Raw genomic sequence first — 14,309 nt, forward strand, 5'->3', positions numbered from 1 at the left:
TGAATAGCCAAAAAAAAATACATAACATACAAAACACTATATTACATTATGGCTCGAATTGACGTCGAGAAAGCCATCGAGGAGCTCACCCTCGGCGAGAAGGTGGCCCTCACAGCTGGTAAATTCAACTTCCATTGCCAAAGGTGCATTCCTATTGATCAAGTTAAGACTAACCTCATCTCACTAGGTCGTGATTTCTGGCACACAGAATCCATTCCACGCCTAAACATTCCCGCACTACGCATGTCCGATGGCCCAAATGGCGTCCGCGGTACTCGATTCTTCAACGGTATCCCAGCAGCATGCTTTCCCTGCGCAACAGCTCTCGGTGCAACCTGGGATACCGAGCTGCTAGCGAAGGTTGGTGCATTGATGGGTGAAGAAGCGATCGCCAAAGGCACACATATCGTGTTGGGCCCAACGATTAACATCCAGCGTTCACCGCTAGGTGGACGCGGCTTCGAGTCTTTCTCGGAGGACGGTGTGCTCTCGGGTACGCTGGCCGGCCATTTCTGCAAGGCAATGCAGGACAAGGGTGTTGCTGCTACACTTAAGCACTTCGTCTGCAATGACCAGGAGCATGAGCGTTTGGCTGTTAGCAGTATTCTCACAAACCGCGCTCTGCGTGAAATTTACTTGATGCCGTTCCAGCTGGCTATGCGGATCTGTCGCTCGCAGTGCATTATGACCGCTTATAATAAGGTTAATGGAACTCACGTTAGCGAGAACAAGGCTATTATTGATGATATCTTGCGCAAGGAGTGGGGATGGGAAGGTCTTGTTATGAGTGATTGGTGAGTACATCGGTGATGGATTCATTCTGTTCCGTCTTGTGTACTTGGAAGCTCACGTTTGGTTTTCATCTTTAGGTTTGGCACCTACAGTACCTCCGATGCCATCATCGCCGGTCTCGACATCGAGATGCCCGGTAAGACCCGCTGGCGTGGTGAGACCCTTGCACACGCCGTCTCGTCAAACAAGGTGGCCCAGTACCAGCTTGATGAACGTGTGCGCAATATTCTCAACCTGGTGAACTGGGTTGAGCCCTTAGGCATTCCCGAGGGGGCACCTGAGAAGGCTCTCAACCGGCCAGAAGATCAGGCCCTGATGCGTCGCGCTGCTGCCGAGTCTGTCGTGCTTATGAAGAATGAGGGTGATATTCTTCCCCTTAAGAAGGATGGGTCCCTGCTGGTCATTGGACCCAACGCTAAGATTGCTGCTTACTGTGGTGGTGGTTCGGCCTCTCTGGCTCCATACTACACCGTCACTCCGTTCGACGGCGTCTCTGCCAAGACCAATGGCGAAGTCAAGTACAGCCAGGGAGTGTACTCCCACAAAGAGCTGCCGCTTTTGGGTCCACTGCTGAAGACTGCAGATGGCAAGCCTGGCTTCACATTCAAGGTCTACAATGAACACCCCAGCGCTGGTGAGAACCGACAGGTCGTGGACGAGTTACATCTGCTCGAATCCTCCGGATTCCTGATGGACTACGTCAATCCTAAGATCAAGTCTATGACCTACTACGTCGATATGGAGGGCTTATTCACCCCCGAGGAAAGCGGAGTGTACGACTTCGGCGTGACAGTCGTCGGCACAGGTCAACTCCTGGTCGACGGCGAAGTGGTCGTGGACAACACCAAGAATCAGAAGCAAGGCTCCGCCTTCTTCGGCACCGCTACGATCGAAGAGATCGGCAGCAAAGAGCTCAAGGCCGGCCAGACATACAAGGTTGTCTTCCAATTTGGCAGCGCACAAACCTCAGACCTCGACACCCGTGGGATTGTCGCCTTCGGCCCAGGCGGCTTCCGTTTCGGCGCCAGCCGACAAGTGAGTCAAGAAGAGCTGATCTCCAACGCAGTTGAGCAAGCCAAATCCGCCGAGCAAGTCGTCATCTTCGCCGGCCTCACCCTGGAATGGGAGACCGAAGGCCACGACCGCGAGCACATGGACCTACCCCCTGGCAGCGACGAGCTGATCAGCCGTGTGCTAGAGGTGAACCCGAACGCAGTCGTCGTCATCCAGTCCGGCACACCGGTCACAATGCCATGGGCAGACAAGACCAAAGCCCTCGTGCACGCCTGGTTCGGCGGCAACGAGTGCGGTAACGGCATCGCAGACGTCCTCTACGGCGACGTCAACCCCTCCGCCAAGCTGCCCATCACCTTCCCCCGCCGCCTGCAAGATAACCCCTCCTACCTGAACTTCCGGTCCGAGCGCGGCCGCGTCCTCTATGGCGAGGATATCTACGTTGGCTACCGGTACTTCGAGAAGAGCGATGTCGCACCTGGCTTCGCTTTCGGACATGGTCTGTCATACACCAGTTTCGCGCGCTCTGATCTGAGCCTCGAGACTGTGCCCGAACAGAGCAAGTACACCGAGTCCGGTGAGCCTGTCACTGCGTCAGTGACAGTCTCCAATACGGGCTCTGTGGCTGGCGCCGAGATCGTGCAGCTCTGGATCGTGCCCCCAAAGACTGATGTCGGCCGTCCTGTGCGCGAGCTTAAGGCGTTCCAGAAGGTTTTCCTGCAGCCCGGTGAGACTAAGACTGTGCAGTTAGTTGTTGAGAAGAAGTTGGCTACCAGTTGGTGGGATGAGGAACGGGAGCAGTGGATCTCTGAGAAGGGGACGTATAAGGTTCTCGTTACGGGTACTGGGGCTGAGGAGCTGCATGGCGAGTTCGATGTTGGCAAGACCCGGTTCTGGCTTGGTCTGTAGGGCTGTGATATTGGTGTGTTGTCTTTGTATAAGACCATGTCTCACGAGTGACGTTATTTTTATCTGTGGATCGGATAGGCTGGCTTGGCAATTGGTTTTACGAGATTTTTTGATCCATATTCCGAATGGAAATTTTCATTTTTATTTATTGTGAAATTGTTATAAGTGCCTCCTCACAAGTGCCACAGTGAAGCAATTTGGGTGTTCTAGAACTGTGACCAGGGTGTCATACACTGTGGAACTGGTATAAAAACGGTGCTTTTCAGAATGAACCTCAAAGATAGTAATAACATACATTAAATGTTTCCAAAAGCCAAGCACTAGATATAATAAATGGTAAAAGGCCAAGAAAAAGGGTATATACGTAGAAAAGAACAGAAACTCATGTCAACAGAGACGGATAGCCTCCTAGGACAAAGAAACAAAATGAACTGCGAAACCCCGGTGATGCATATTCAAACGCCCACAAACCCAGCATTTTCATATTAACAGACTTCATTCCCATCATTTCACTTCTTCTTCATCCCCAGCCCAGCCAACTTCCTAAACAAAAGCGAAGCTTTCTTCCGCCGGTTATTTTTAGGCGGTAAACCGGGCACATCAACAGAGTAAACACGTCCCTGGCTCTTAATCTCATTTCCCAGACAAGAAGACGAATAAGACATCCCACGGCTGGACCCGGCAAATGTGTGGTACGGGTATCTGCCAGGTAACGCCTCCTCATTCGTCGAAGTTGTACCCAATCTCGGGTTAGCTGTTTCTGGTCTGGACACCGTGCCCATTCCAGCACTCAGTGGGGAAGCTGATGACCCGTCGCTGTGTATACTTGGGTCTCGATCCCAGAAATTCTTCATCGGCCATTCACGGGGATTGAAATCGTCTGTTGTTTGGTTGTAGGAACTGTAGAAGCGGATCACTGGCTTTGTCTCCCTGGGCTGGGTTTTCACTTCTTCTTCGAATTGGCGTTGAATGTCTCCGGTACCCCGAAGCCAGGTCCTGTCCACCCCGCCGAGATGTGGGGATATGGCTGGAACGAATGTCTCGGGTTTGTTATCATTTCTGTCGGCACTTGCGGTCCGTGGTTCTGTCTCAAGTCTAGACTCAGTAGCTTCATGCTGAGAGTTGGTTTCACTCAGCGGGCTAATTGGACTGTCGAGCGTCATTGGCTCGAATTTCCACACGCTGTTGAGTTGTGGAGGACTGTATTGGAAGGGAACCGGGCTGGAGGAGTAGGCTCGCTTCCTTTGACTATCCTCCTCGACTGTTGTTGCTGGACTCAGGCTCGGGGAGCAGGGTCCTGCTGATGGGCTGTGTGGTGGTGAGGCGGAGGATTGCTTGTTATAGAACCGGGCTGAGGAATTTTTGCCCGACACGCTATTTTCGTACGGTCTCCCTGATTGACTGGCAGAATTGAAGCTCATACCGACGCCGGAATCATGTTTCTCGGTATTTTCTGTTTCGAGGCTGATCGGGTTGGGCGCCGACAGAAGAACAACATGCTGTTCTAAAGTTAGAGGAGCTGCATCGACACTAGGCTGATTTTGTGCATTTGTCCAGATTGGCCCAACACTCCGATGGGACAAAACTGTAGGAATGCCACGATCAATGCTGTGAGATAGCATAGCGCATGCGTGTTTGATATCATCTTCGAGATCTTCGTCAATCTCTTGTCGGTCAATCAACGGCGATACAGGGCGGAAGTAGCCCGGCTCATCTGTAAAACTGTAGCCCTGGGTGTGATCAGGGTCTTTAATGTCCCATGTTGGCTCGCCATGGGCAGGAGACTCGGGATCTGTCGCTGACCGGGGACGACTGGTTGATGGATTGGTCTCCGTGGGCGAAGCAAGTGTTAATGCTAGACCTCGTGCGGAGCTGCTTCTGGCAAAGGTCAGACGGTGGCGTATTTTGGTTGCTTTAGCCGATAGCTTGTGTTCCATCTCGGTGTGATTTTGTCTTTGGCTTTGCTCCGATGGTCTCAAGTGGTTGAATAGAGATCAGAGTTATTAGAGAAACGAGGGCAGATAAACGAGAACAGCCTCTCATTCAGTGATGCACCTGTAGATCCAAGCCAGGTAATCTCCCGAACTATGTGATGTAAGGGAAAAAGCGTTGTCGGCACAACTGACTGGCATGCGGGGGGAATGTCAGGTTCATAAGGAAGAAAAATCAAAATAAATAAAAAAAAAGATACTAGAGCTAGTCTGCATAAAATAGATAGGGCTGGATCCTCCGTGTCTACTCCGTAGTATGAAAGATAATGGAGACAGGGTCTGAGCACCCAAGACAGAGAGATATTAGCGTGTGACTCAAATTGGGGGCGACGTCTAGACTCGCTATTATCTCAGGATTTGAACAATTTCTACTCCGTACATACAACATACGATCTCCTCGAAACATTAACCAGAAAACGCATTCAAAAACAGGATATCACATCAACTTGGCAAAATTAGGTGAACACTGGATATGCCATGCTGACCATTCAGCTCGGGCCAAGTTGTCTTTGAACTGTGAACCGAGGCGTACGGCCTGCATATGGTAGCCCCTTTTACTCCGTACCATAAAACGAGCGTATAAATCTGTACGTCTAGATCTGTGATTTTCTATTTATGTTCTACTTAAAAATGCGACACGTCGCAGGGATAGTCAATAGCTATTAACTATCAATATCGACAGAAAAGAAAACGGACCCATCACCCCCGGCGGAGGGAGTATCCTCCCGGAAGAAATTGACCCAGAGGGCGGGTCTGATGGAGAGCAGTTGGATGCTTCTTTGACAGTCTTCTCGGACAAGGACAAAGGCCAAGTGAGGGACGGGAGAGGCAGTTGGATGCTCATCTCCCTGACTGGCGGAACGGAAAAAAGAACGGCAACCTACTTCCCCTGATGCGCCATGACAGCTATCCGGTCGCGGATCCCTTTACGGGATTCTGGACCCAGACTAGAGCATGGGATTGGCGGCAGAATAACTGCGCCGGACAATACTTTTTTGGCATTCAACGCTTTACCAAGCGGTGATATCCTCTACCTCGGCCTCGCCGAAGGTGCTGCTCTTTGTCAGCTTAGTGACACTGGCCACAGCAGCGGCACCATCGGCGCTTGACTTGGCCATGATATCGGGCAGGACTTCGTGGAAGAACTCCACAATGTGGCGGTTGACTTGCTCAAATTGGAGCAAGAATGCGTCGTGGCCTTCAGGGCTATCAATGCGCTTAAGGCGAGAGTCGGGGATGCCGGCTGCAACCTCTTGTTGCTCAGCGAATGTGAAAAGACCATCGGACTCGATGCCCAGGACTAGAGCCGGCTGCTGGACGCGTCCGAGGGCCTCGAGCACAGTATCCTCGGTCTCGGCGCTAGGAGTGCCGCGGCGGCGGGACACGTCGTGCGTATCGAGTTTGCGTGTCATGGCAATATAGCAGTTGGCATCAAATCGTTTGACAAATTTCTCGCCCTGGTAACGGAGATACGACTGTGCAGAGAAGTAGGTCGGTGGACGAGGACGACCGGATGCAGTCAACTTGGGCTTTGTGTCGACTTCTGGGGCAAATGTTTTGGTGCCAGAGAATTGCGGGTCCATGAACTGGACGTCAGCCTCGTTCACAGGAGCCGGTGAGCCTTGTCTGCTCTCCGAGCGAGAAGTTGTTCCGCCACGGTGCCCGTCGTTGTGGATGGCCCAGTGCTCGTTCGGGGGGAGTGGGGAGCTTCTCGGTGCCGTTGATGTTTCGCGGCTTGGTTGGATCTGGTACGTTGCGACCGAATCGGGACTCGAATGAGTTTCGGCTACGGTAAGTGAGAAGTGCTGACATGCGAGCTGCACCGAGGCCGGTCGATGGCGGGTCGTTAAATGCATAGTAGCCATCGTCATACTTCGGGTCGCTGTAGATGCTCTGCCGTTGTGCCTCGCCCCAACTGATACACCATGCGGAATGGCGTGCTGAAGTCGCGATGGGCACAATAGCTCGCACATAGTCTTTGCCGAAAAAGGCGTATTCCAAGGTGAGCATTCCACCCATGGATCCACCGACAACTGCGGCAATCTGCTTGACACCAAGATCGTCCAGGATGAGCTTGTGAATGTTGACATCATCACGGACAGTCGTTAAGGGGAACTCAGGTCCATAATAGCCATTTTCAGGCTTACCATCCTTGTAGGTCACAGCACTTGCACTTCCGTACGGACTGCCCAGACTGTTCAGGCAGATGACGAAGAACCGAGAAACATCAAAAGCTTGGCCAGGACCACCAAGAAGAGGGCCCCACCAGTCGGCGACATCGGCACTGCCACTAAGAGCGTGACAGATCACCAGCACATTATCGCCACTGGGAGCGAGTGTTCCTCGCGTGGTGTATGCAACCGGGACATTGTGAAGGGTGACACCAGACTCAAGTTTGAATGAAGGAACGACCGCAATGGATTGATCTTCGATCAACTGGGCAAAGGGGTTTTCAGGTTGCGAATCGACTCTCTCTACGGGATTTAGTAGCGGTTCATCAGACAAAAATCAAAGGGGGTAGACTGACGGTATTTTGCAGTAGGGGCACTGCTAGTTTCGGCCATTGTGAAGAGAAGGGGGAAAAAAAGACAAATGCAAAGTAAAGGGAAACGAGAAATGAACTGAGAACAGGTGTACTTGTAGTAATATAAAATGGAGTGAGTCAAAAAGACCCCGCAGTCGACTCCGGTCCCGGTGGCAGAAAATAGAGCGGTGATCTATCACGTGTGATCACGTGTGGCTAGGGCTCGCTCCACACTTGATCAATTCTCATCTGTGCGAATTTTCTTCTTCCGTAGCCAACCATCCAACAAATCTTCTTACGAGCCAACCCCTCAAAACATTCAAAATGGTCAAGACTAAGAAGTCCGGTGATACCCTCTCCTCGCGCCTTGCGCTTGTGATGAAGTCTGGCAAGGGTAAGCAGGGTTTTTTTACGATCGCACAAACGAGTAATTCACTAACAACTTTTCTCAGTTACCATGGGTACCAAGTCCACCATGAAGACTCTCCGCTCTGGCAAGGCCAAGCTGGTCCTCATCTCCGGAAACTGCCCTCCTCTGCGCAAGTCCGAGCTTGAGTACTACGCCATGCTCGCCAAGACCCCCGTTCACCACTTCAACGGCAACAACGTACGTTTCATTCCCCTTTCCTTTGGGTCGGCAGCCTGAAAATTTGGCTGTCGCACCTCGGTGTCAGCTACACTACTCAGAGAAGAAGTCGGTCAAAACTACCGCTTCGGAGAGTGAAGTTGCTCAGCGAAGGGAATACCGAAAGGCATCCCGGAGAGCGAATTGGACTAACTCGCGCTATAGATTGAGCTCGGTACCGCTTGCGGTAAGCTCTTCCGCTGCTCCGCCATGGCTATCCTCGATGCCGGTGACTCCGACATCCTTAGCCGTGAGGCTTAAGCGTGTCGCCCTGTTGCGAGCCATAAAAATAGAATCTTGAACCATTCTTGAACAAAAAAAATCTTCTCAAATAATCATAAATCACGTATCTTCCAAACTAGGCATATTCTAGACAAGCGTGCCAAGATACTTCACTTTACATGCGCTTGTCTCCGCACTCCGCCACTTCAGGGGAAGAATAGCCTAAACGTAATACCCAACTGCATTGCCTCATGGGTTTGTACGGTCTGTCCACCCTGGGCCTTGTCTAGCACCTGCAGGACCTCATGGTGTCGATCTTGATTTCGTGCTGGGTTTATACTGATACGCTTCATCCATTCACCAACAAGCTACTCCAGGGTATGGATATACCTGTGGAACCTTTCTCGGTGGCTTTTTTAACATTAGGCATGAAGAAATTCAGCGTTGCTGTCCGTGCCAAATCAAGACCCCCACGTAACTCCGCAATATTTGCGGGGAAGTACTATCACTACATAGCCTGTACTCCTTACTGCTGAGTTGGACATATCATTCATTTAGCCTGAAGTTTCTCCGACGATGTGCCACCGGCGAGTCTCCCGATGGTGGGATGTACCCGGGAAATTTGATTTAAAAGGACTTGATCTGCAATGAGGGATTAGGTATACGCCCCCTAGACCAGAAACCCTGGCTACGATGCGTACAATCATCTTCTTGGCCTCCTTGGGCTTTGCAGCCGCTGAGAACGGTCTCAATGGCTGGCTACGGTACGCACCATTACCTTGTTCAGGTCGATGTCATTCCAGCCTTCCTTCGAGTATTGTCACCCTCAATGCGACTGAGACGAGTCCGCTATACGTTGCGGGGACGGAGTTGCAGAATGGTCTCAAAGGCGTCTATGGGAAGCATGTTAAAGTCACGCACAACAAGTGCAAGACATCCGCCTCGGTCATTGTTGGCACAATTGATGGATATCGGGATATCTGTGGCAGTGCGAAAGGTGTACCTGAATTGGAAGAAGATGGCTTTTGGCTCGACACCAAGGGGGAAAACATACAAATCCTTGGACAAAACGAGAGGGGTGCACTCTATGGCACCTATGAATACCTGTCGATGCTTGCACAGGGAAACTTCTCTAGGGTCGCCTATGCATCCAATCCTTCTGCGCCTATTCGCTGGGTGAATCAATGGGACAACATGGATGGACGAATCGAACGCGGCTATGGTGGCCCCTCTATCTTCTTCAAGGACGGTCAAATTGTCGACGACCTAACCCGCGTTGCTGAATACGCCCGCCTCTTGGCCTCGATCAGAATCAATGCTGTCGTAATCAACAATGTCAATGCGAATGCTACCCTCTTGACGCCCACAAACCTCGACGGTGTGGCTCGAATCGCCGATGTCTTCCGCCCCTATGGTATACAAGTTGGTCTATCGCTCAATTTCGCATCCCCTAAAACCTATGGAGGGCTTGACACTTTCGATCCCCTTGATGCATCTGTCATCGAGTGGTGGTCCGATATTACGGCCCAGGTCTATGACCGAGTTCCTGACATGGCTGGTTACCTTATCAAGGCCGACTCGGAGGGAGAGCCTGGCCCCCAGACATATAATAGGACCCTCGCAGATGCAGCAAACCTTTTTGCCAAAGATGTCCAGCCCTACGGTGGAATTGTTATGTATCGCGCGTTTGTCTACGATCATCACCTGGACGAGTCGGTCTGGACGCATGATCGTGCAAATGCTGCTGTAGACTTTTTCAAGGACCTAGATGGTGAATTTGACGACAATGTGGTGATCCAAATCAAGTACGGGCCAATTGATTTCCAGGTCCGTGAGCCACCATCGGCATTATTTGCAAATTTGTTCAAAACCAGCATGGCCATTGAACTGCAGGTTACTCAAGAATACCTTGGGCAACAATCGCATTTGGTCTATGTTGCCCCTCTTTGGAAGACAATCCTAGACTCTGACCTCCGCGTCGACAACCAGCCATCACTGGTTCGCGACATCGTGACTGGTAAACGGTTCAATCGCAAACTAGGCGGCTCAGCAGCCGTTGTTAACGTGGGCACAAACACCACCTGGCTCGGTAGCCACTTGTCTATGTCAAACCTATATGCCTATGGTCGCTTGGCTTGGAACCCGGCAGATGATGCCCAAGACATTCTGCAAGACTGGATCAGACTGACATTTGGACTGGACCGCAAGGTAATCGACACCATCACTCGCATGTCCATGGAATCCTGGCCTGCCTACGAACAATACAGCGGGAACTTGGGCATCCAGACCTTAACAGATATTCTATACACTCACTATGGACCCAACCCTGCGTCCCAAGACAACAACGGCTGGGGCCAATGGACCCGCGCAAACCGAACTAGCATTGGAATGGATCGGACCGTGGCACACGGCACGGGCTTTTCGGGCCAGTATCCGGACGAAATTGCTGCCATGTATGAGAACATCAATACCACACCAGACGATCTTCTGCTATGGTTCCACCATGTAAGATACACCCATCGTCTGCACTCTGGGAAGACCGTTATTCAGCACTTCTACGACGAACACTACACCGGAGCCAAAACTGCCCAGAGCTTCCTCACGCAGTGGGAATCACTTCATGGCAAAATTGATACTGAGCGATACAACCATGTCCGGCACTTCCTAGACTATCAAAGCGGTCACTCAATTGTGTGGAGAGATGCGATCAATAACTTCTATTACAATCTTTCTGGTATCCCCGACGAGGCCAAGCGTGTCGACCATCACCCATGGCGCATCGAAGCGGAAAATATGAAGCTGGAGGGCTACAAAACTTACAACGTCAGCCCTTTCGAGGCAGCCTCTGGTTATGTTGCAATTGTTACAGCCTCTAACAGTACAGCCGGCACTGCCTCAACCAGGATAGACTTTCCATCTGGGACCTACGACCTTGCAGTGAATTACTACGATGTCTACGGTGGCCAGTCACAGTGGAAAGTCTACCTGAATAACCGCAAAATTGGCCAATGGGTTGGTAATAGTGAGGACACCTTTACTCACACGCCTTCAATATATTTGGATGGACATTCAGCGATTCGTATCAAGTTCCGGGGTGTTAAGATTCGCAAGGGCGACACTTTAAAGATTGTCGGTACGCCTGATGGTACTGAGCCGGCGCCGTTGGACTATGTGGCTTTGCTGCCAGCAGGGATTGTAGATTAGAAACAATCCTGTCGAAGGACTAGATCACTGTCATTTTAACGATGTTGGCTGCGACTCCAATTGTGGAACCTCACTATAGCAACCTACTACATAGTATGACAATCTTCTAAATATATGAACAAGTGTAGATGACCGCTTGTGCGGCTTTATGATGTCTTTCCAGCGGTCTTTCCAGCGGGTTTCTTAGATATTCTTCTTAGATATCCTTCTTAGACATCTTCAAGATCCCTAGGTAGACTGTAGAAGAAGACGGAGAAAAAATACTTTGTGCGAACGGCTCTTCTATGCATGACTTCGGATAAATAAAAGTGCTAGAAGTGATATCACGACTTGTCTGAAGCAAACAATGTGCATTTCATTTCACATGTACCATCTAAAACCTTTCCATCCAGCGGAAGTACACTGAAGTTAAGATCAGAGGCAAACCCATTCTCCCACTTGTGGACAGGTACTCCCGCTTGATCTCAATGTCCTTTTTCTCTAGGTGATAACAAAGATATTTATGCTCATCCTCCTCGTTGCTCTGGCTATCCATAGCGCCAATAAGAAAAAGAAATGTTCAGAACACAATTAAACCTGAGGACCCATCTGGAAAGACATCTGACAGCACAACTGGATATATATCACTGGAAGGGCTTGGCAGCGGCGCATAACTGACGGTCAACTATTCTTGCAGATGTACTTAGATAAGACCAACCAGTTAAAGTTTTTTTTGAACTTTTTTTTAAATAGATCTTGTCTTCTGATTTGAATTAGTGAAGAGAGAAGCACATGTACTCGAATTGCATGGACATTGTTCAGACAAGAGTGACGCCAGTCCGGATGCGGTTAGCGTCCTACATCATCGGCGCGCATTTCCATCGCGTCCCCAATCCCTGCGCTCCAACCAATTGTTTTATCTTTTCTGATATAAGCAATTGATTCTCTTTCATTCAAACTTGAACTTGTGAACCCGTTGATGAGAGTCTGCCATAATGACTGACTATTCGTCGTTGAAAGTGGCTGATTTGAAGGCCGAGTGCAAGAAGCGCGGCGTCCCTCAGACTGGTCTCCGCCTCAAGCAACAATTCATTGACAAATTGATTGAGCTTGACTCACAAACAAATCAGGACACGACTGAAGCAGCAGATCCAGCCAAAGAATCCGCCGAACCACAGTCATCTGCACCAGACGCTGATTCTCAAGCAAAGTCGCAGCCCGAAGAATCAGAGAATGAACACCCTGAGCAACCAAAGGAAGAACCAACCTCACAAATCGACGAAAAAGCAGCACCTGTGTCGGTTTCCAATCGAGCCCATGATGGACAAATGCAGGCAGATGAATCGACCCGAGGAGAGGCAACTTCAGCAGCTGGTGTGGAATCGCAAAAAGTCGAAGATGTTATGAAACCCTCAGAGGCACAAACAGAGAAAATTACCCCTGAAAATGAAGTTCCTGCAATTGCACCTTCCCAGCCACAAATAGCTGAAGCAGCCCAAGATGCGAAGGACGAGGAGCCCATAAAGGCTCAAGAAAAATCGATCACAGCTGCTGCCCAAACCTCAGAGATTGACACCGAGCTATCGACACCTCTCCCAGTCGAAGAAGCATTGGAGGATACACGCAAACGGAAACGCCGCAGCCAGAGCCCAGCCCCTACTCTAGAAGAGATTGCGCAGAGGAAGGCTCGTGCAAAGGAAACAGCCCCGCGCGTGTTGCTGAAAGACGACGGGGTCTCAGTTCCTCGCGATGAAGGGATCAGTGATCCAAAGGTTGAATATCAAAATGCAGCGGAGGATCATGCAGACAAACAACCCATTGAGACTCAAACAGACTCGCACAAAACCCCCACCAAGCAAGACGCTCGGTTTCGCAACCTATTTGCACCTGCCGGTGCATCATCCCAACCCGCCTCTCCCCCAAGAGACACCACAATGCATGATGCGGACACCACCCCCGCGTTGCACCCTGCAACTTCTGCCCTCTATATCGACGGCCTAATGCGCCCACTCCAGCCGACCGCACTCCGCAAACACCTGGCCAGCCTCGCGTCCGCCCCCGGAACCACAGATTCCGATGACATTATCGACTTCTATCTCGATGCTATCAAAACTCACTGTTTTGTGAGTTTCACCAGTCTCGCAGCAGCCTCGCGGGTTCGTTCTGCTGTCCATGGGACTGTGTGGCCCAACGAGCGCAATCGCAAGAATCTGCGAGCAGATTTTATCCCCGAAGAGAAGATCAAGGAATGGATCGAGACAGAAGAGAAATCCCGAGACCGCGCTGGCCCTGCTGCCCGTTGGGAGGTGCGATATGAGACTTCTGATGACGGAGTCACAGCTACCCTCGCTGAGGTGGGCTCCGCTCCCTCTGGACGACGTGAATCGGGGTTCAATCGTACTCCTCCCTTGGGCCCCCGCCGTGATATTGAGCAGCTTGACCGTCGCCCTTCCAATGCACCTCCCGCTCCCGCACCTCCGTCACGACCTGGGCAGGGGTTCAAGCCTCTAGATGAATTGTTCGAATCTACCACTACAAAGCCCAAGCTGTACTACCTTCCCGTTCCACGTCCTGTTGCCGACAAACGTCTGGATCAATTCGATGAGCTGATCAAGAAGGGCACATTTCCGCGCCGTGGTGGTGATGAGATGCGGCGAATCACTTTCGAAGATGAGGATAAATTTGTGGACATCGGCCCCGAGCGATTCGGACCTGGACCTCGATCTGGTCCCGGACCTCGTGGGCGGGGACGTGGACGGCGTGGAGATTCATGGCGCTCTTAAACTTTCGGTCAAAATGCGTGCAGTTGGGCCATATTGGCCATGTACAATAGGAATTTAATGACTGCAAACTGCTCAAAGCATCCAAATATCCAAATGTCCAAATATCCAAAGAATGTTCATGGAAAAGTATCCACCAGTGTAAAGCCAAGAAAATAAAAATAGATCAAAGACTAAGCCTTTGAGCTGCGACGATCCTAAGGAATTCGGGGGATTTTCAACAAGTGCATAAGCCACAACGCCATATCCTTGTCTTCCTAAAGACTTTC

The 14,309-nt window shown here is 50.8% G+C and overlaps 6 protein-coding genes across 6 annotated transcripts; 4 read left to right on the forward strand and 2 right to left on the reverse strand.

Moving 5' to 3' along the window:
- Positions 1–48: 48 nt before the first annotated feature.
- N7500_007141 (beta-glucosidase) lies at positions 49–2,715 on the forward strand (the record flags this gene model as incomplete). Its single annotated transcript, XM_056678285.1, has 3 exons — positions 49–118; positions 188–794; positions 870–2,715. The coding sequence occupies 3 exons, from the start codon at positions 49–51 to the stop codon at positions 2,713–2,715; spliced, it is 2,523 nt and encodes an 840-aa protein (XP_056533285.1).
- Positions 2,716–3,224: 509 nt separating this feature from the next.
- N7500_007142 (uncharacterized protein) lies at positions 3,225–4,652 on the reverse strand (the record flags this gene model as incomplete). Its single annotated transcript, XM_056678286.1, has 1 exon — positions 3,225–4,652. One exon carries the CDS (start codon positions 4,650–4,652, stop codon positions 3,225–3,227), a length of 1,428 nt encoding a protein of 475 aa, XP_056533286.1.
- Positions 4,653–5,716: 1,064 nt separating this feature from the next.
- met2 (homoserine O-acetyltransferase) lies at positions 5,717–7,270 on the reverse strand (the record flags this gene model as incomplete). The annotated part of the gene is made up of 3 exons (XM_056678287.1): positions 5,717–6,492; positions 6,530–7,180; positions 7,234–7,270. The coding sequence occupies 3 exons, from the start codon at positions 7,268–7,270 to the stop codon at positions 5,717–5,719; spliced, it is 1,464 nt and encodes a 487-aa protein (XP_056533287.1).
- A 284-nt stretch (positions 7,271–7,554) lies between these two features.
- Positions 7,555–8,116, forward strand: N7500_007144 (60S ribosomal protein eL30; the record flags this gene model as incomplete). The annotated part of the gene is made up of 3 exons (XM_056678288.1): positions 7,555–7,624; positions 7,683–7,837; positions 8,021–8,116. The coding sequence occupies 3 exons, from the start codon at positions 7,555–7,557 to the stop codon at positions 8,114–8,116; spliced, it is 321 nt and encodes a 106-aa protein (XP_056533288.1).
- Positions 8,117–8,770: 654 nt separating this feature from the next.
- aguA (alpha-glucuronidase) lies at positions 8,771–11,281 on the forward strand (the record flags this gene model as incomplete). The annotated part of the gene is made up of 1 exon (XM_056678289.1): positions 8,771–11,281. One exon carries the CDS (start codon positions 8,771–8,773, stop codon positions 11,279–11,281), a length of 2,511 nt encoding a protein of 836 aa, XP_056533289.1.
- A 974-nt stretch (positions 11,282–12,255) lies between these two features.
- N7500_007146 (SAP domain protein) lies at positions 12,256–14,043 on the forward strand (the record flags this gene model as incomplete). The annotated part of the gene is made up of 1 exon (XM_056678290.1): positions 12,256–14,043. One exon carries the CDS (start codon positions 12,256–12,258, stop codon positions 14,041–14,043), a length of 1,788 nt encoding a protein of 595 aa, XP_056533290.1.
- Between the last annotated feature and the right edge of the window lie 266 nt (positions 14,044–14,309).

This window comes from Penicillium coprophilum (genome assembly GCF_028826855.1).
Source record: "Penicillium coprophilum strain IBT 35676 chromosome Unknown utg000004l_segment0_segment0, whole genome shotgun sequence".
Lineage (NCBI taxonomy): Eukaryota > Fungi > Ascomycota > Eurotiomycetes > Eurotiales > Aspergillaceae > Penicillium > Penicillium coprophilum.